Genomic DNA, 21,979 nt, shown 5'->3' with positions numbered 1-21,979 from the left:
TGAGCAGAATCTGAGGGTCACCACACTGCCTATCAGTTTGGAAAGGGGACTCAGGACCTTTTTGTTCAAAAGATGGAATAATAACTAACTGTGGGCCAGAGAAATAAAACAACAGGTAGATGCTTGTCTGACCAGGATTCAATCCTTAACATCCTGTGTTGCTTTCCCAAGCATGCAAGGAATGATTCCGGAGTACAGAACTAAGAGGTAATACCTAGTCTAGCAGCGTGGCCTAAAAGATCCCTCCCACACCCCCCCCAAAAAAATTAAAGAAAAAACCCAAAACAAACCCTACTTCTATAGGGAGGGGCAGGTAGGGGACTGGAAGTATGAGGAAAGTATAACAGGTCCAGAGTCCGAAATGTGGCTAGAGAGATGAACAGCAGGTAGGGCATTTGCCCTGCACGAGGTATTATTCTGTTCAATGTCTGGTACCTCATACTCATATGGCTCCAAAGTGTCACCAAGAATGATCCCTGAGCATTAATGTGTGTGGCACAAAAATCAAACCAAGATTATTTAAAATATATATATATATTGGGGCTGGAGTGATAGCACAGCGTGTAGGGCGTTTGCCTTGCATGCGGCTGACCCGGGTTCGATTCCCAGCATCCCATAGGGTCCCCCGACCACCCCTAGGAGTAATTCCTGAGCATTGCTGGGTGTGACCCAAAATAAAATAAAATAATATAATAAAATAAAAAATGTATATTTTTGGTGGGGGCTCACACTTGGCAGTGCTTAGGGATCCACCCCTGGCAGGGTTGGGAGGATTCTATGGGATACCAGGGATTGAGTCAAAAGGGCCCCATAAATATTAGCTCTCACAATGTAAACACGAACCAAACTACAATAATGAAAAGACGAAGCCTACCCATCTGCCTGGGCTGCTGTGCGTGTTGAAGGGTATGACCAAGGTCAAGTGCTTGGCTTAGAATCTGCAGAGACAGTTGCACTCTTTGTCTCCATGATGGAAAGATGGGAACATCTCACATTTATTAGTGATGTACATAAGTCTCAACAAGGAAAGGCAGAGAAATATTTTCCCGGATACTGCACAGCCACAAACATGCAGTGGAGTGGCTATGGCGACAGGAACCCCCACGGCGTTGGGGAAAGACTGTCCTGAGGCAGTTCTGTGGCTGTTTGGTAGGGTCTGCAGGGACAGAGCTTCCCACCCTTCCTGGGTACCTTGATTTTTTTCAGCTGCTGCAGGGGTGATTATCTTTGCATCAGGTCTGTGCTTGGTTCTTTTCTCTCTGGAGCCAGACTGGGTACCTTAGCTACATCTTCATCTAACTTGTGACCTTGGATGTGTTCTGTGACTGCTCAGTGCCTCAGTTTACCCAGTTATTAAACTGGGATGATGATCAGATAGATAGTACAGGGGTGAAGGGTTTACCTTGCTCAGAGCCAACCCTGTTTGATCTCTAACAATTATTCTTAAGTCCCACCAATAGGGATCCCTGAGTGCAGAGCCAGGGATAAGCCCTGAACACAGCCAGGTGTACCCCCTGGCTATGCTCAGGTAAAAGCTAAACCAAAAACTACCTGAGATGATAGCAAACAACTTCAAGGCTGTTTCTGGAGCTCCAGGGACCCCTATTACATGAGGCATATGAAAGTGTGCCTGTGGTAGCTGAGCACTGCGGGGGACTGGTGGCACCATGTTAGAACCTGCCCAGCAACCCTGAGTGAGACTGACCCTTGTGACACCCCACAGCACCTCTCATGGCCCTTAGCCGTAGCCAAGCAGTTGTGAGCTGGGATTGTTCTCTGACGTTTGTTCCCAGTTCTCTTGGGTTCCACCTGTGTTGATTTGTTTTGGTGTATGTATTTGGAACCCGAACTTACTGTTGGGTCTTTGCAGCCTGGTTATAATTTGCCTCCCTTTCATGCCAGAGAGATAGTACAGTGGGGAAAACACTTAACTTGCATGCATTCGACCTGGGTTCAATCTCTAGAACCATACACAGTCGCCAGAGCCTGCCTTGAGTTATCCCTGAGTGCAGAGTCGGGAGTAAGCCCTGAGCACAGCCAGGTGTGGCCCCCAAAACAAAATGACAAAAAAACAAAAACCTCTCCACCTCCCCCCTAATAAAAAACAATTTGCTTATCTTTATTTCTTCCTTTCTTTCTTTCTTTCTTTCTTTCTTTCTTTCTTTCTTTCTTTCTTTCTTTCTAACACCCAGCAGTTCACAGGGGTTACTCCTGGCTCTGCATTCAGGAATTACTCCTGGAGGTGCTCAGGGGACCATATGGGATGCTGGGAATCGAACCCCGATTGGCCACGTGCAAGGCAAATGCCCTCCGCGCTGTGCTATCGCTCCAGTCCCTGCTTAGCTTTCTTGATCCTTCTTGCTTTCTTCCAGCCTACCTCCCAGTGCTTCTTTCCATCTTTCCTTTCTTCCTGCTATTTCATTTTGGGGGAGTAGCCACAGCTGGGCGCTACTCCTGGCTTTGTGCTTGAGTTTCTCTCCCCGTGGTGCCAGGGGACCATGTAGTACTGGGAATCAAACCCAGATCGTCCACATAAAACATACATTCATTCCATTGAATAATTCCATATGTATGTATATGTATATATGTGTACGTATTTGAGCCACACCCAGTGGTGCTCAGAGTTTACTCCTGTTCTGCATTCAGAAATTACTCCTGGTAGTGCTCAGGAACCATATAAAGTCTCAGGGGTTGAACTCATGAGCCATTAGCCACTCAAGAGCCCTACGTGCTGTACTATTGCTCCAGCCTACTTATATATTTTTTAAATTAAAAAATTGAGCCAGGGAAATACTGGTTGAGTGGGTAAGATACTTGTCTTGCGTGCACCTGACCCACATGCCATCCCCCGCACCACTTTTGTCAGGAGTAATCCCTCATGAGCTCAGAGCCAGGAGTAAGCCCTGAGAACTGCTGAGTATGGTCCCCAAACAAACAAAATAATAATTTCAGGGCTAGATAGTATAGGAGGTAAAGTGCTTGCCTCGCATGTGGCTGACTCCAGTTTGACCCCCACTGTATATGGTCTCCCAAGTACCGTTGGGGATAATCCTGAGCACAGAGCCATGCATAGTCCCTGAGCACCAGTGGCTGTCGCCTCAAACCCCCCAAACACAAAAACAATTTCATTTTATTTTTTTGGTTTGGAACTACACCCTGCAGTGCTCAGGGTTTGCACTCAGGGATCACTCCTGGTAGATTTGGGGGACCGTATGGGAGTCCGGGATCCATTCTGGGCTGGCTCTGTGCAGGGTAAGCACCCTAGCCACTGTACTACTACTCCAACCCCACAGGAAAAAATTTCAGAGGCCAGAGAGATTATCTCAATGGGCTGAGTACATTCTTGACATATGGGAGCCCCAGGTTCCACCCAAGCACAGCCAACTGAGTATGGCCTCAAAACAAAACCAAAAATGTCAGGCTCAGTTGCAAGAATGGGGTCAGAGAGATAGTATAGTTGGTAAGGTGCTCGCCTTGCATATGGTCAAGTCGAACCGAGCCAGGTTCGATCTCAGCATCTCATATTGTCCCCTGAGCACTGCCGGGAGGATTCCTTGAGTGTAGAGTCAGGAGAAGCCCCTGGTGTGACCCGAACTGCACCCCCCAACTCCAAAAAGAGGAAAAAAGAAAAGCTGCAAGAAAAGGACAAAGTGTTCATTCATGATTCACGTTCCTAGATGTTAACATTGTACTCATTTATTTGCTCATCCTCCCTTTCCTGTTATTATTTGATTTTGGGGGGGCTTTTTCAGGGGGGGTTGGGAATCACACTTGGCCATGCTCAGTGATTACTCCTGGCTCTGCACTCAGGAATTCCTCCTGGCGGTGCTCAGGATGACCGTATGCGATACAGGGGAATGGAACCCAGGTTGGCCACATGCAAGGCCAACTCTACCCGCTGTGCTGTTGCTCCAGCTACTTGGAAGTGTTTGAGAGTGAACTGCAAATATGCCGTCTCTTCAATGTGCATTTTCCCAGTTGCCCCAAAGAATGTCTCAATAGAGGAAGAAATTTATATTTTTGTTCAAGTGCTCATTTCAGAATCACTTATTGCATCTGGTTATTTTTCAGATTTTTAATTGAAACCTGCAAACAGCAGTGCAGGAAGGGCTGGTGCCAGAACCCACAGGTGCTCTCTGAGCTTCATTCACACTGACCCTCTCAGTGTGGTCCCGAGCAGGCGGATTGCACTGGATGTGGTAAAGGCTTTGTGTTCGCTGTTATCTGCCTGCTACAGCCTTCGCGCCATGGCTGGGTAGGTCTCAGTTCTTCCAGGAAGCCTTTTTTGTCCCCAATTCTAGGTGAGATTAGGAGCCACCCCTAATTTGAGTCTTCCTTGATGAAAATAAAGATAATCTCAGCACAGTATTATAATTAATAATAATCTCAGCACAGTATTATAATTAATACTTAGAGCTAAAGAGATCACATAGCGGGTAAAGGTGATTGGCGTGCACGTGGCTGACCTGGGTTTGATCCCTGGCATCCCATATGATCCCTTGAGCACTGCCAGGAATGATTCTGAATGCATCACCAGGAGTTACTCTTGAGCATAACTGGGTATGGCCTCTAAACTCCCAGGCCCCCCCAAACAAATAATATTTGTAGTACTTTTCTCCATGAATTTGTGAGGCTTCTTCAATACCATTTGTGTTTGCTCTGACTGTGTTCAGGAGTTACTCCTGGATCTGTAGTCAGGGATCAGTCCTGGAGGGCTTAGGGGACCATTTAGGGTACTAGGGATGAAACCCAGGTCAGCTGTATGCAAGGTAAACATCACCCGCTATACTATCACTCTGGCCCCCTCCAACACCATTTTTTAAATTGAATATGTTTATCAGACATATGTGAAACTAAGGTCCTGAGGGCCAGAAAAATAATACCTGGGTAAGTCTTATCTTATATGAAGCAGATTCCAGTTTGATCCTCTGCACCTGAGTACCAGCAGGAGCAAACCCTGAGCACCATGGTGTGTGGTGGCCCCCAAACCAACTACATAGTTTGGGGGTGGGAGATAGTACAGGAAGTAAAGCATTTGCTTCCCGTACTTCAGACCTGGTTTAGATCCCACGTTTTTTGCACGTCTCCTAAGCGTGGCTGGGGTCACTCTTGAGTACCACCAGGTGTGACCCCCCAAACCATAACAACAGCAGAACAATGAAAGAAAAACTCAGGCCTTGAAGTCATGGGGTTTTGTCTTTGGAGAAGAGACTACCATTTTTGTGATAATTAAATCAGTTCACATAGTGAAACAGTCACACTAACGATAAAGCTTGAAGGGGCTGGAGAGATGGTGCAGGGATTCAGGGGTGTGCAGCCACGGACCCGGGTTCAATCCTGGACATTCTAACCCTGACCCTAACCCTAACCCCCCACAGCACTCTGTGTGGCCCCCAGATGAAACAAAACACCAAACTAAAAGATACAGTTTGAAATCTCTAAACCTATTCCTTCTGTTGGGTGGAAATTCTTCATTTCGTTTTTCAAAACTTTGGTAGTCAGAACTCAATATGACCCAGAAAACTGTGGCTAATCTCTTCCCAGGGTGGAGTGAGGACCCTGAATGGCCTTCTCATTCTCTGTGGTCTCAGTGTGGTCTCCAGGAAGATAGATGATTCTATGTAGGAAGCTCTTGCTCAGAAATCTCTGAAGACCTGTGCTTCTAGAACCAGGTCCAGACTCTCTTCTGATCCTTGGTAGAAGCCAGGGCTTCACTCATGCAAGGCAAGTGCTCTACTGCTATATTCCCAGCCTTTGACACCCAATTTGGTTTCCTCCACTGATCTCTCCTTACCCCTCAAAATCTCACATCAACCCAAATGACCTTTTAGCAGTGCTGACCAATGTTCACTGAATATTGACTTAAACTGAGCCTTTATTCATTATAAAGGCTTCTGGAATCATGGACATGTTTTGAGCAGGTACTATGGGCAGGGAGTGGCTTCAGAACTTTACACATTTTTAATTCTAACTTAGAGCCAAGTCAGGATTGAGCTTGTCAAGACTTGCTTGTTTTGCTACTTAGAAAAATTTACCTGGCCTGCTGGCAACTACCTGTTCTGCTGTGTTCTATGGTGGGTGAAACATGTTCCCTTAGAGCACTTGTGAATATATTGATTGCAATATCCATGCTTCTGTCAATTCCCGATAGCCTCACAGTCCTCACAGTGGATATTATGGAATGACATTTGCCATTTCCTCTCCAATGTTGTTTCCAATTCACCCCTCTGGCCAGCTTCGCACTTCACCTGCAGTTCGAGCTTCCTCTCTGGGAAGCCTTCCCATGCTGCTCAGCGGAGGTCAGACGTCTCAGTATTGTAGCAGGAAAGCAACAATCAATGATGCTTGTTAAAATAGCAACCCACCTCCCAATTAGGGGATATCCAGTTCATGTCCTAGAGCCGCTTTTCAGTCTTCCCATCGACACCTCTCTCTCTTCAATCACTACCTAAGGGATACGTGGTCCAGAAAGGCTAGCCAGGTGCCTATTCCACAAAATGCAGGTGCTGCCATTCCAGTCACACTCCTGCCTAGCATTAGGTCAGTGTTGCAGTTATTAAATGGTGTTTTTTTTTTCTTTTTGGGTCACACCTGGTGGTGCACAGGGGTTACTGCTGGCTCATGCACTGATAAATTACTCCAGGCGGTGCTCGGGGGGACCATATGGGATGCTGGAAATTGAATCCGGGTTGGCTGCGTGTAAGGCAAACGCCCTACCCACTGTGCAGTTATTAAATGGTGATCTGTGTCATTAGATCTGCCCCTTTTGACTCTCCCTCCTGGAAACTTTAAGCGTTAATTAATCTGGGGGCTGGGGCCAGCATGATAATACACTGGTCAGGACGTTTGCCTTGCACGTGGCCAACCAGGGTTTGATCCCCAGCATCCCATACGGTCCCCCCAAGCATGCCAGGAGTAATTCCTGAGTGCAGAGTCAGGAGTAACCCCCGAGCATTGCTGGGTGTAACCCCCCCCCAAAAAAAAACCCCAATTAATTTTGGAGAGGAGGGTTTGTAGCATTGCTAACGCCTATTTCGCCCCATATTATAGACCTGATATAGTTGGGAGATCCATCTCCAGAACCTGCAGATGCAAGGGATTAGCTCCAGTCCTGTCAGCTGTCTCCCCAGACCCAGACTGGGAACTTTAAGGAGCTCAGAAGCTATGGTCACTCTTACTCACCATCAAATTGCTAAGGTCTGAGTAATCAGGGAAAAATATCTGTTGGATATGTGAGTAAGGGATATCTGGACAAGGAAACCAACTTGAAACCTTGGTCTGCCTCCGTGAGACTGGACTAATCTATTTGACTTCCCTAAGCCTTAGTTTCTTCTTTATCTGCTGGGCCTGGTTCTTCCACAGCAGGACTCTCTAGGGCACTCATATATCATGACGTGGGATAGAGCCACCAACGGGACTCAAAGGTATTTGCTTTTATGGAACTTATGTAGCGGCAGGTAACAGAGGTGTAAACAAGTCAAAAAGAAGGTGAAGGGAGCGTGAAGGCTGCAGAGATCGTACAGGGGAGGGGGGCCAGGGCGCTTGCTTGCCTTGCCCGCGACCGATCTGGGTTGGACCCCTGGCACCGCAAATGGTCCAGCAAGTCCCGGCACCGCATATGGTCCGCCAAGTGCAGCCAGGAGTGATCCCTGAGCACAGAGCCCAGAGTAGGTGCTGAGTACTGCCGGGTGTGGTCCAAACAAAAAAGGTGAAGCGGATGGTAAGATTACAAAGGTGATTATGAACTGGCACAGAAGGTCTCTGAGGCTTCCTCCAATCACCCGTCAAATGCCTTTATTCATTATCCAACAGCCCGTGTTGGTCGAGTTTCATTGTAGGGCGATTTTTGGCTGCAGGGGTGGGGAATTTGTATCCGGGTCCCGCCTTCTTAGCGGAGTCCCAGCGCCAAAGCGGGCTGCAGAGGGCTCTCATTGGCGGCGCCGCCCCACGTGACTCCGGTCGCCAGGCGCCGCCGCCCCGCCCCACTGGGCGCCGGGCCGTCAATCGAAAGCCAGGCTCCGCCCCGCTCCGCGCGCCGCCGACTCCCGCGCTATAAAAGGAGCCGCCGGGGCCGCTGACGAGCCCGGACGTCGGCGCGTCACGGGGGGCGGTGCCTGTGAGGTCATCGCGCGGGCGCGCGGGCGGGGTCGGGCGGTTTGAACGAGACGAAGACGGAACCGGAGCCGGTCACGCGTCGTGGAGCGGTTCCGCCGAGCCGGTGAGCGGGGCGGCGGGCGCGGGGCGGCGGGCGCGGGGCGGCGGGCCGGCCGCTCTCCTCGGCGCGGGCCGCGTGGGAGCGCGCGTGTGAGTGTGTGAGAGCCCGTGGGGCGGCGGGGAGGGGGGGCGGCCAGGGCGGGGCCGCGACCCGGCGCGCGCGGCGGCCGCTCCGCGGGGGGCGGGGCCTGCGCCGGAAGTGGGGGCTGCCCCGGGCGGCGTGGGGGGCTTCCGGGCCGCGGCGGCGTGCGGGGATCCGACGGCGGCGGCGGCGGCGGGTTCCGGGCCGGCTGCGCTCGCAGGTAGCGGGGGATGCGGGGAGGGGGAGGGGCGCGGGGGGTCCCGGCCGTGCGTTCCCCGGCCCCGCGACCTTGGGCAGGTGCTTGCTGAGCCTCGGGCGGAGGGAGGGGATGGAGTGTGTAGGGGGGGGGTCTCGGCGCTGTCATCGGTGGAACAGGGACAATGCGGGTGGGAGGGCGGCAGGGGCCTCTCGGTGCCGGGGAGCGCCGCGAGCGTGGCCCCGGGTTCAACAGGTATTCGGGCGCGGCGGGGCCTGCAGAGCAGGACGTGGACCCCCGTGGGGGGCGCGGACAGCGGCAGTGGCGGGGCGGGGTGGGGTGGGGCGGGTCGTGTCGGAGCACGTCGCGGATGGGGATGCTGACACTCGGAGGGGTGTGGGGTGTGACCCCCCACCCCGTGCTGCCCACTCCCGCTCCGAGGCGCAGAGCCGGCTGGAGGCGAATGTCCTCGTGGTGCGTCCGTCCGGCCGTCCGTCCGTCCGTCCGTCCGTCCTGCGGGGTTTGGGCACCCGGGTCAGGGCGTGCTCGTCCCCGAGGCGCTCAGCAGCACCTCGTTCCCTTTCACGGGGAGGGGGAGGGCGAGGGCTGACCGACTGAGTCACATCCCCTTTTTTTCCGTGGGGCTCCGGAAGGTGCCCTGAGCGGACCGGGCTGTTTATCAGCCAGGATTCTTCAGTCGGTCTGCGCTTAGGAGCCCGCGAGGACAGCCCGAAGCAGGGAGACACCGAGGAGCCTAGAGGGACCTTACTTAATCGGTCAAGACCAGGGCTGGAGAAAGAGGACAGCGGGTAAGGCGCTCGCCTGGCAGGTGGCTGACCTGGGTCTGTACCTGGCAACACCAGTGGTGATCCCCTGAGTGCAGAGTTGTAGTAAACCCATACCCTGCCTGGGTGTGGCCCAGACCTCCCTCTTTCATGCCAACTCCCCCCCCCCCCCAACAAAACAAAACAAAAACAAAAACAAAAACCCGGAACAAGCCACAAACCTGGATTGATGTTCCTTTTGTTTTGGGGCTGCACCTTGCAGTGACCAGGGGCCTTGCAGTGACCAGGGATGGAACCCGGGGTTCCCATATGCAAAGTCTGCATGCTAACCCCTGAGCCATCTCCCCAGGCCTGTGAAATCAGAAGTCTGTAAGGGTGAGGCTCCCGAGTGGTCAGGGATCTTCTGTCCAGTGGAATTCTTGCTGAGGAGGAGCTGGAGGTAGCTGTAGCTCTGAGAACTGGGTTCTGTTTTGACTGCCTGGAAGAGCCAATTAATAGATTGAGTCAGGGATGTTTATTGCGCATCCACAGGGTGCCTCACCTCCTGTATTTAGTGGCTGCAGGTTTTGCAGCGCATATGGTGCAGGTATTAATGTTCTGCTAATGAAAGAGTTTTAAATTATATGATGATGAAAGGCCATTAACGTTCTCTGAGCTGGGGTGTGGTCGGCAGACACGTGGCTTGACCAGCTGCTTTCATTTTATGGTGTCTGGACACATACATTGCGCAGTGTATGTTTGAGTATTGCCAGAAGAGATTCTCAGGACTCGGCCTGTCTGGTTGTGCCTCCTCTGGTACCTGATAAGAGCATTTTATACACAGTGAGCGTTTCAGCCTTTCACACAGGGACTGTCAGCTGGGGGAGGTGTGTTCCCTGATTTTGTTGATGTTGACTTGCCCAGCAGTACTTGATGGCTGTTTCTGGGTTGGTACTTGGATGGGGGCTCTCTCCTGGCTATGCTTGGGAGACCATGTGGGTGCCAGGGATGGAACCCAGGCCTCCTGCGTGCCCCATGCGTGCCCCGCCTGGTGCACACTCTCTGGGCCCACATATTTCCCTGGCTATTGTGTAAGAACAAAGTGAAACAATCTCAGACTAATTTTGAAGATTTGGAGTGGATCAGTTTGAGGGATTGGTGGCAGGATGCTGGAATTGTTTTTGCTACTGAAGATAAGAGGATGGTTGCTTCCCTGCGCCTCTGTGTGTGGTACACCATGCTCAGCTTTTATGTACCTTATCTCATTTGAGCCTCCCCATTTTCCTCTTCAGATAGGTGGCATTAGCTCAGTGAGATAATTGAGGTGTATTAAAGTTAAGTAACTTGCCCAGGGCCATCCACCTAATGAGTGACAGCCTCCCGTTCAAACAGGTCCTCATGGCCTGAAATCCACTGTTCTCAGCATAGGGCTAATTCCTTTCAGCCCAAATCTGTCTCTGGAGAGGTTCCGAAGTGGAGATGAGGGACCTGAGAGTGAGTACAGCGGGTAGAGTGTTTGCCTTACACATCCCGTATGGTCCCCTGAGCACTGCCAGGAGTAAGCCCTGAGCATTGCCCAGTGTGGCCCCCAAACATAAAACAAAAGGAAGACGAGAATCAGTGTGAAGGCTTGAATGTGGTGCTGGGGCCACACTCCTCAGTGTGGTGTCGGGGACCAGAGTTGTGTTGGCTTCTGATCTGATTATCTGAGTTTCAGAATGTAAGAGTGTTGATGACTTGCTTTCTGAAGAGAAGTTTACAAGGTAGAGTTCTCTCTTTGGCACTAGCCTGCCAGCCTGAGAACAAATGGTATTTGCTGAGGCCCTCTTGTGTGCAGAGGGCCGTGGGGGTTGGAGGTGTGGGGGACAGGCCTGAGAAGTTGTTACCTTTCCTGTCCTTGTTATCCCCCTCTGAGAGTGTGGATTGGCTAGGGAGAGCCTAGATTCTTAGCTGTGTGATTCGCAGTGGCCTCGGGCAGGAGGTTGGGAAGTAGAAGACAGAGCAGCTCTTAACCCTGACCACTAGCTGGTGGGGGCAAAATGCCATTAGGAGCATGTAGTCACGTGGTGTCTCTTTGGTATTGGTAATATTAGGAAGCATTTCTAATGTCAGGGTCCTATGACAGTGATGGTTTTATATTTTAAAATTTATTTTTATTTTTGTTTTTTTTGTGTGCCACACCCACTGGTGCTCAGTGGTTACCCCTGGCTCTGTACTCAGGAATCATCCTGTCGGGGCTCAGGGGACCATATGGGATGCCGGGGATCTAACCTGGATCAGCCGTGTGCAAGTGCCTGACTCAGTGTCCTTTCACTCTGGCCTGACAGCAACTGTTTTGTTATATAGGGGCGTGCCCCGAAGGGCCTGCCCAGGGATCTCACTTAGTTCAACTCTTAGTTCATCTTCCCGAGTATCTGTTTCCCGTTTGTGTTCTGCCAGCAGTGCAGTTAGGTGAGCTCTGACTTAAAGGTGTGATTCTACTCTACAGTGGATTCCTTAACACAGTACATTTGGGAATGACTTGGGCATCAATATGAGGGTCTCACATGCAAGCCAGATGCGCTGCTGCTGAGCTGACCCCTCCGCTAGAGAACAAAGTCTAAACTCCTTTACATGGACCTCAGAGACCAGACACGACCTGGCTTCCCTCCCTCTTGCTCATTGGGCTCTTGCCTCCTTCCCAAGTCTCCCCACAGGACTGCCTCCTCCTGAGTTGTAAGCTTAGACTTCATTTGTGTTTTTTATTGTTAAGCCTTATTCCCTCTTGGTCCCCCTTTCTCCCCACTGCCTCAGTGCTGGGGATTGAAGCCTGGTTGCCTGCATGCAAGCCATGTGCTTGCCATTGGTATGCACCTATGATGTTCAGGGGCTGCTCTTGGCTGTGGTACTTGGGAGATGGTACTCTGGGTGGATATTGGGAACTTAAACAAATCCAGGCCTCCTGCATGCAAAGCATATTTCAGCTCTTCAACCCATCCCTCAGCTCCTCAAACCTTTATTTTTCTGCTTTTTGGGTCACACCCAGTGATGCTCAGGGGTTACCCCTGACTCTGTACTTAGGAATTACTCCTGGTGATGCTCGGGGGACCATATAGAATGCTGAGGATTGAACCTGGGTCAGCCATGTGCAAGACAAATGCCCTACCCAGTGTACTATCACTCTAGTCTCTCAAACCTTTGTTTAAAGAGACTTTCTTCTCACTTTTCCTTACTGTGTAAGTCCGGCAGGTGATCCTGGTTCTGTGGCGGGAGTGGGGTTGAGGGGAAGGAGTGTGGGCAATAGTAGCTTTGGATACCAGGAGTGGGCACTGTTTTCACTTAAGGTTGATTTCCATGGGGGTGCTGTTTTTGTATTTCCTTCACTGTAGTGGGGCGGTGAGTCAGCTATGTTTAGGAGCCTTGCTCTACTGGAGTATGCGCCCCTGGACAGGTAGCTTGTTTCTCCGGCTCGTGTGATTCCACCCCCAAGGATAGTGCTCATGCCACATGTGTTGTATGAATGAGGATGGCCGCGGCGTCTGTAGTAGTATTTGAACTTTGTGTCTTCAGATTTAAGGGCTGGAGCAATTGCACAGTGGATAGGGTGTTTGCCTTGCACGCAGCCAACACGGCCGGCCCAAGTTTGATTCCTCCGCTCCTCTTGGAGAGCCCGGCAAGCTACTGAGAGTATTTCGCTCACACGGCAAGCCTGGCAAGCTACCCGTGACGTATTCGATAAGAGACGTTACTGGGCCCGCTCGAGCAAATCGATGAACAACGGGAGGACAGTGACAGTCTTCGAATTTGAATGCTGGGCAGTGAAGTGCAGGGTAGAGGAACGAGGTGCATGTGACTGCCCATGGCCAGGGCTTCCACGTTGCTTGCTGTGCATTGAGGAGCATGGCTGAAACTTGCAGAGCTGTCAGGCTCCTGTGGCAAGTGCCTGAGACTCTTGATGCCTAGTTGGCCCTCACACGTGTCCTCCACCCCACTGCTTCCTAGTCTGGAGGCTCAGCAGAGAACTAATAGCAGGATGCTGTGTTCATAGTAAGGTCACTCACCACCACTGCCTTTGTTGTGCAGGTTATTTACTTTCCATGGAAGTACTGAGTGATGTTATTTTTCCTCAATTTACTTTCTCAATTCTATCTAAAAAAATTGGCTGGCCACACCCAGCTGTGCTCAGGGCTTACACCTTGCTCTAATGCTGAGGCGTCACTATTGGCGGGGCTTGGGGTGGGCCATGTGTGATGGGGGGATTGAACCTGGGTCAGTCAGTGCAAGGTAAGCGCCCTACCCATTGTACTACTATTTTTTTTTCTTTTTCGGGTCACAGCCACTGATGCTCAGGGGTTACTCCTGGCTCTGCACTCAGGAATCACTGGCAGTGCTTGGGGAATCGATCATATGGGATCCCGGGAATTGAACCTGAGTTGGCTGCGTGCAAAGCAAATGCCCTTCCAACTGTACTGTCATTCCTTCCCCCTCTACTAATCTTTTGAGTCTCTTACTTTCTGAATTTTATGAGACATAGGGGCATTGTCTTCAACGAAATTTTGGAAAACTGTAAGAGCTGTAGAGAAGAATAAAAGCTCAGAATGAAAGGAAGAGGATTCTTTTTTGGTTTTGGGCCCACACTTGCCTGTGTGCAGGGATCACTCCCTTATTCCTGACTCTGCTCAGGGATCATACCCGTTGAACTCGGGGGACCATATGTGGTGTTGGATAACATTGGGTTGTTTTTGCTGCTCCCACAGGGAGTTTAAGGTCTGTTGAGCCACCCCTACAACAGAGCAACTGAGGCACAACTAGCAATCCTATATTACTCTTCTCTTTCCTTTGTCATTATTATGGTTTATTTAGCAATGTCCTTTTCATATAGACACAGGGAAACAATTGATGCTATACTGTGTAACATGGAAGTTGACTCCAGAATAATACTTACTCCTGGGCATCCATATTTACTTGACTTAAGCTTCAGTTGCCCTTAGTTCCTAGCAGTCCAAGAGCAGGGTCCCGATGGGGAACTGATAGACTCAGGGCAGGCTGTGAGCTACCCTGGCATTGAAATGGACCAGACCAAGCACCGTAATAGTTAACTATAAGTTAAGAGCACGGTCATGGACAAACTCAGTCATGACCCAAAAGAGGTAACTGAATAAGGACCCTGCTGGGGTTAGGAAGACTAACCTGATCTGAGGACTGTGGTCTGGAAAATATAGTTAGATGTCCTCAGGAAGAACCAAACTTTAAGCTTGATATATCTCTTACTGAGCTCATACCAAATGACATTGCTAGAAATATTAGAAGTAAATTTACTACAAATATTTAAGTGGATAGCTAGCTGAGGAAAGAAGAAAGCAATACACCCTGAATGGAATCCTGCCCTTGAAGATCTCCTAGTAACCTGGAGTAACCACCTTTGTATCCCCACCCTACATGATTTCTATGTAAACTATGCTGTAAGGGACTGGGGAAGTCAGATCAGATGGTTAGAAGGTTGGGAGAAGTCAGAAGATTATGAGATTACGAGGTCGCCAAGGTCGCCGGTCCCAGGGTTAGAGGAGGTCAGAAGAAGAAGAGACCAGAGACTGAAGAAGACAACGGCAGCAGACTAGAGAGAGAGAGACAGAGCACAATGGCACGGACAGAAGACAGAGGACTTAAGAGCACAATGCCAAGGTTAGAAGTAGAAGACGGAAGTTAGAAAAGGATAGACTACCGAGACTGGAGAGGAGAGACAGAGACCGGAAATGGAGACCAGAGGAGAGATCAAGGAGACAAGAGTCAGAGACTAGAGAGATGGATAGGAAAAGCAGAATGGCATACACAGAAGCAGAGCACAAAGGAAGAAGATAAAAGGAGCACGGCAACGAAGAGAAGACAAGAAAATGAGGAGGAAAACTGAGACTTTGGAGACTTTGGGATCTGTGAGGAGACAAGAATGATGGAACTCTGATGACCGAGACTACTGCCGTAACAATGACTACGACTGCACCGCAAGGGAGAGGTCAGACAATGCTGGGGAGTCCGCCAGTCGCCCATCCTTCGCCTGCCATCCTGGAAGAGACTGGGGAGGCCGCTCATGGTCTACCGAATGCTGCCTCCACCTGGCCTGTGCACGGGCCTGCCTTCACAACAGCCCACCGTTCTTATTTCTTTTTTTTTTTGGGGGGGGGGTCACATTTGGCGATGCCCAGGGGTTCTTCCTGACTCTGCACTAGGAATTACTCCTGACGGTGCTCAGGGGACCATATGGGATGCTGGGAATCAAACCCGGGTCGGTCACGTGCTAGGCAAATGCCCTACCCGCTGTGCTATCTCTCCAGCCCCACCGTTCTTATTTCTTGTGTATGGTTTTGTTTCATATGTATCGCATGTTGTGTTGAGGTGAGAAAACTCAACAGTGGTGCTGGGGGTTGAACCTATGTTGGCCACATGCAAGACAAGCGTCTTACTTGCCTCGGTACTATTTGGGCTCAAAGCACACACATTGATATCTCAGTGGGTAAACTTGGATGACCACTTCATAATTTTTTTGTTTGTTTTTGAGTCACACCGGCTTGACCCTCAGGGCTTACTCCTGTCTCTGTGTTCATGGTGGTGCTCAGGGAGCCACAGGTGTGCTGGGAGTTGAAACCTGTTTGGCTGCATGCAAGGAAAGAGCCTAACCCTCCCCCCCCCCCCCCCCATACTATATCTCTGGCCTGTGCTGCGCTTTTCTAAACGGGGAGTGTTCTTATATATGCTTCCGCCTCCATTCTCATAAAGCAGTTGATTATCCCTTTACTTCAAGGCTCTCGAAGCTTAACGCTTTCTGCCATTCACATTAGAGTGGGGGACTGAGTTTTCAGCTGGGGAGTGAGTGGCAGCACAGTTGATTTCAGGCCATGCATGCCCGTGGAGGCGCCTCTGTTTTGGCCTCTTAGGGAAGCCAGCACAGCCTAACAATTGAGCGTTCGGTCGGCCACGGATGTAGCTCCGCAACAGAACATGCTTTGGCATGTCTGATGCCCCTGTGGGTTCTAATCCCAGAACAAAAAAAGAAAACGAGACCGTTGAGTGTTCAGCACTAGGTCTGCTCTGGGGGACTCTTGAAAGAAAGAAATCGTGTTCTCTCGTGTGCCTCCTGTAATGAGCCCTTTTCTTTCCCTTTGATGCTGTAGAAGATGGCAGTGAACGTATACTCAACGTCAGTCACCAGTGATAATCTGAGTCGACATGACATGCTGGCCTGGATCAATGAGTCTCTGCAGTTGAATCTGACGAAGATTGAACAGCTGTGCTCAGGTAAGAGAAGCCACCAGTTGGCTTTCTCAGGAAAGGCTGCAGTTCCCTCAGCACTGCACAGGCCAGTGTCTGCCCGCAGAAACCATAGGTCCACGTCCTGTGCTTGGGTCGCTGTTTCCTTTTCTCAGCCCGGCCTTGCTTCTTCTTCTAGAAAGAACGTTTTTTGCTCAAAATGTGTGCTGCTGAGGGCTGCAGAGATGGTGCCGAGGGATGAGTGCATGCAAAGCACGTGAGAGGCCCAGGTCCGATCCCTGCTTTCAGCACCAACCACGTGGGCCCAGAGCATGGCCAGGAGTGACTCCTGACCACAGAGCTGGGAGTCACCCCGAGCTCTGGTGGACATGACTCAGCCAAAAAGAAAAAAAAGAAGCATGTTCCTAAGGACTGCATTCTGAGGTTATTACTTAGGTCTGAGTTCTGTCTGCACACTTCTGCTTCCAGATTTGAAATGCTTCGTTGGGGACAGTACTTGTCTTTGTTCTGTTTCTACATTAATCAGTTAAATTTCTTTTTTCTTAGTAGCACAAGGCCACAGTTGGGTGATGCTTTTTCATCTGCCCTTTTTTTGGCCACACCCTGACTGTGCTGAGGGATTGTAGCGCTGTAGCACTGTCCTCCCGTTGTTCATTGATTTGCTCAAGTGGGCACCAGTAATGTCTCCATTGTGAGACTTGTTACTGTTTTTGGCATATCGAATACACCACAGGGAACTTGCCAGGCTCTGCCAAGCGGGTAAAATACTCTCAGTAGCTTGCCGGGCTCTCTGAGAGAGATGGAAGAATCGAACCCTGGTCGGCCTCGTGCAAGGCAAAGGCCCTACCCGCTGTGTGCTATGTCTCGAGCCTGCTCAGGGTTTACTCCTGACGAACTCAGGGATCACTCCTAGCAGGGCTTGGGAAACCATAAGTACCAGGGATTGGATCTGGGTTGGCTGCCTGCAAGGCAAGGCCTCTGTATTATCTCTCCAGCCCCTGAGCTGCAATTTTCTCAAAGTACTGTTTAATAAGAATTTAGCTGAGAGGGCCTAATTGAAGCAAGCATGTTTTAGTAGTTAGAGAAAGTTACTGTTCGGGTGATTTCTCTTCCCTTTTAATTTTTCTAATATTTTTTTCCTTTTTTATTGTATTTATTTGCCATTTAATTTTTTTGTTTGTTTAATTTTTTTTTTGGTGGGGGGAGGGGGTCACAGTGGTGCTTAGGGCTTATTTCTAACTCTGTGCCCAGAGATCACTTCTGGCAGAACTCAGGGTATCTTGTGGGGTGCTGAGGCTTGAACCCAGGTTGACTGTGTGTAAAGGCAAAAGCGACCTAGCTGCTGTACTATTGCTCTAAGCCTTGTTTGACATTTTTGAGCTATCCTTGGCAGTTCTCAGGGTCTGCTTGGGGGGAACCTAATGTGATGCCAGGATCAAACCCAGGTTAGCCACTGTAAGACAAGAAGCACATTACCCACTCGGCTATTTCTTGCTGGTTTATGGTTTTTTCTTCTGTGAATGATGGGTTAGGTTGAGTACCCTTCAACATAGATCTTAGCTGTATTTTCCTCAGTGATTCCTAGAGGTAGAATTATATATGAATCAATGATTAGGGACTTGGTCATTATTAATTTTTCCTAAAGTTATCAGGCTTTTTTTGTTTTTTGTGGGGGTGCTATACCTGGTGGTGCTTAGAAGTTGCTCTTGGCTCCATACTCAAGAATCACTCCTGGCAGGCTTGGGGGATCATATGGGATGCTGGGAATTAAATCTGGGTTGGTTGCATGCAAGGCAAGTGCCCTAACGGCTATACTGTTGTTGCTTCCTCCCGAGTTACAGGTTTTACTTTTTCTGAAAACTTCTCCCACTGAGGTATGTGAACTGACATGAGGTGTGTAGACTGGCACAGTGTCATGGTTATCAAGGGTGAATTGATCACAGCTGGGAGGCAAGGCCAGGAGCGTGTTGGACGAAAGGTGGGACACGGAGCTGCTGCCCCCTCAATTCCTGACAAATCAGAACCTCAGCCCCGCCTTGTAAAGGAACAAGAATCATTTTACTGACCACTTGTGTACCAGAGCCATGTAAATTCTCCCAGCTAGCTTTAAAGTTTCTCCTTCTCCTCCTTGGGATTGGAAAGACTACCTCATTTTACAGATTGGGCAAGGCACTTAGAGAAGTTAGTGTCGGGGCTCGAGTGATCATATAACCCATAGGGATTTTCCTTGTTCACAGCTGATTCTGGCTTGATCTCCGCACCCCATATGGTACCCCCCAAGCCTGCCAGGAGTGATTCCTGAGTGCAGAGTCAGGAATGACCCACGACCACCACTGGGTATGACCCCCAAGCAAACAAGTTGAGTGTTAAGTCCTGGATATTATATATAATCAAGGACAGCATTGAGACTTGACATTCAAGACAGATCAGGAGCCCATGCTCTCCAACCTCCGTACCCCTACTTCAGACTTTCCCCTAACCAGCAGGTGCCATTCGGATGAGTTTAAAATTATTGCTGTCACTTTGTGTAATTTTAGAGGGGGACTAATGGTGCCTGGGATACCGTGTGCTGCCAGGAGAGTGTCTTGGGGCTTCCTTGTGTGAAACATGCCCTCTGGCCATTTGAGTTGTGCACTTATGCCCTTCGTTCTCCTTTTTTTTTTTTTTTTTTTGGCTTTTTGGGTCACACCCGGCGATGCACAGGGGTTACTCCTGGCTCTGCACTCAGGAATTACCCCTGGCAGTGCTCGGGGGACCATATGGGATGCTGGGAATCGAACCCAGATTGGCCGCGTGCAAGGCAAACGCCCTACCCGTTGTGCTATTGCTCCAGTCCCCAACCCCAACGTTCCCCTTATTTTGTGCCAGACTTGGTCTAGTTTTCTTCTCACCCTGCTATTTGAATCCCAGTTTTACAGAGGGGAGCAGGAGGGCTGTGTGTAGCCATTGAGAGCGGCAGTGGTGCTGGGTCCTGCTTGTTCAAAACTCCTTGGTTAGTTATTGCTAGGTTTATATCTGTGCCACTCTGCTCCTTGACCCCCAGACTTCTGTTTCCTCAGTGTTACTGTTGTTGCCCCATTTGTTTGATGCTTTTGTGGTATTTTTTTTTGGGGGGGGCGAGGGGTGGGGAGGGGTGGCATGCCCAGCAGTGCTCAGGGCTTACTGCTGGCTCTGCACTCAGGAATCACTCTTGGCAGGCTTGTGGGACTATCTGGAGGTTCGAACCCAGGTCAGCTGTGTGCAAGGCAGTTGCCCTGCCTACTGTACCATCACACCACCTCCTGTGTGAGGCTTTTTGTTTGTTTATTTTTTTGGCTTTGGGGCCAAACTTGGCGATGCTCACCTGTGACTCTGTACTCAGGAATCACTCCGGGCAGCGTTCAGGGGACCACATGGGATGCCGAGGATTGAACCTGGGTCGGCCACGTGCAGACAAGTGCCCAGCCTCTGTACTCTTGCTCCGGCCCCTGTTGGAGGCTTGGAAAGCCTGTGCTTGCTCTGTGGTTGATGACTGATACGGGGACGAGGTCATCTTGGTTTTCGCTTGAGCCAGCTTTTCTGCCAGCAGCTCCTCCCTGAAATTCCCTGCTCTGGATGGACTCAGGCTAATTGGGGACTGAGCCCCTGGCCTTTGTGGCACACACCACTGTGTCCCTTCTTCTGGCAGTGTTGGCCGTGATAGTCAGGCCGCACTTATCGGGGCTTTACTCTGCGCAGCTGTGTGACTTTACACGGGTCTGTGTTCCAGTTTCACTTCTGAAAATGGCTGAGTCGCACCTGCCCACCTGTTGAGCTATTGTGAGGTTTGCTTATCAAAACAGATACTTTTTTTTCCCCTCTGTGGTGCAGGGCATGTGATTTACTGCTGAATTACATCCCTGGTAACACATACTAATTTTTGGGTTTTTTTGGAAGAGGTTGTGTTTTACACTGGGCAGGGCTTGTGTTGCCATATGTGGTGCAAAGCATTGAACCTTGGTTGGCTGCATGTAAGGCAAGAGCCACAACCCCTGTCTCTCTGGCCCCAGATAAGACATTTAAAAAAAATTTTTTTTTGGGGGGGGGAGGTCCATACCCAATTGTACTCAGGACTTACTCCTGGCTCTGTGCTCAGAAATCACTCCTGGTGAGGCTCAGGGAACCTTATGGGGTTCTGGGGATCAAACTCAGGTGAGCTCTGTATAAGGCAAGCACCCTGCGCCCTGTGCTGTTTCTCTGGCTCCTGGTTTAGTTTTTGAACTCAGGTCTTTCGTTTTATTACACAGTCCAGTCAGCAGGTGTAGACAGATGGAGTACCAGTGTCTACTTTAGCGGTTAGAACTAAGGTAGCTGTTTATGGCTGGTCTGTGGACCTGTGTGTAGATAGGGGCTGGTCTGCAGGTATAAGGAAGTTGAACAGTGTTGTATATTTTATTATTTTATTAAAGCCCCATGGTTTATAAAGTTATTCACAGTTGGGCTTTAGACATACTGTTCTGGCACCGATCCCACCACCTCTGGTATCTTCTTCCTTCCGTTGGGTTCCTAGGGTCCCTCTCACTGCATTCCCCCCTCCCCCTCCCCTCCCACCAGGAATTTTACTTGTTTTTCTTTTTTTTCTTTTTTTTTTTTTTTTGGTCACATCAAAGCTATGCTCAGTGGTTAACTCCTGGTTTTGTGCTCAGGGATAACTTCTGTTGGGGATTGGGGAACCATATGTGGTGATGAAGATTGATTCCAGGTCAGCCGCATGCAAGGCAAGCACCCTACCCACTGTCCTATTGCTCTGGCCCCAGTTACGGCCTTATTGAACACTTGGCATAGGCAAAGACACTTTCAAAGTAAGAGCATGGGAGGTAAGGAATTTTGCTGGTTTCACAGGTTGGTAAACTGAGGTAGAGGGATTCTAAATAGCTTGCCTACGATTACTTACTTTAGCTCTGCTTTGAATTTTTCTATAAATTTTAAACATAATTAATGTATGTACTGTGGTGCAGTTTTATGTATGTATATTGGTTTTTGGCTACACCTGGCTTATTCCTGGCTCTGTGCACAGGGATCACTCCTGCCTGGCAGGCCTTGGGGGTCCATGTGGGGTGCCAAGAATGGAACCAGGATCAGCGACATGCAAAACAGGTGTCCTACGTGCTCTACTTTTCTCTGGCCCATTTTTTTTTTCTTTTTTGGTAAATAACTGAGTCACAAGAAGATTTAAAAAAGGAACAAAACACCGAATAATGAAAAGTTCATCGGTCTCCTAGTCAGCTGGTTCCGCTCCAGCTTGGTAGTTTGCAGAGTCTCGGTCAGTCTGTCTCATGGGAAAACCATCCTGCTCTGTATTCTGGATAAATGTGTGTTTTCTTTCCCCTGTTTTTACACAAATTATAGTATGTTTAATTACACCCTATGTTCTAGAGTGTTCATAGCCATATATCAAATGCTGCTTTTCTTTTATGGCTGTATGGTGCTCTAATTTGCTTAGGTCATTAATAAACATTTGGC

At 49.8% G+C, this 21,979-nt stretch overlaps 1 protein-coding gene across 2 annotated transcripts in view; it reads left to right on the top strand.

Annotated features, from left to right (window-relative positions):
- The first annotated feature begins 8,077 nt into the window (after positions 1-8,077).
- Positions 8,078-21,979, top strand: part of MAPRE1 (microtubule associated protein RP/EB family member 1) — a 28,040-nt gene continuing 14,138 nt past the window's right edge. Inside the window, exons 1-2 of one of the 2 annotated variants that reach the window (XM_056121304.1) lie at positions 8,078-8,218; positions 16,402-16,525. In XM_056121304.1, coding sequence (XP_055977279.1) covers positions 16,405-16,525 — 121 coding nt within the window. In that variant the 5' untranslated portion in view covers positions 8,078-8,218; positions 16,402-16,404. Of the gene's footprint in view, positions 8,219-8,443; positions 8,517-16,401; positions 16,526-21,979 lie in introns of those variants that run through there. The other variant, XM_056121305.1, reaches the window with a different exon arrangement.

This window comes from Sorex fumeus, unplaced genomic scaffold (assembly GCF_029834395.1).
Source record: "Sorex fumeus unplaced genomic scaffold, SorFum_2.1 ptg000044l, whole genome shotgun sequence".
NCBI lineage: Eukaryota > Metazoa > Chordata > Mammalia > Eulipotyphla > Soricidae > Sorex > Sorex fumeus.
This window is presented reverse-complemented; position numbering and strand designations above follow the sequence as displayed.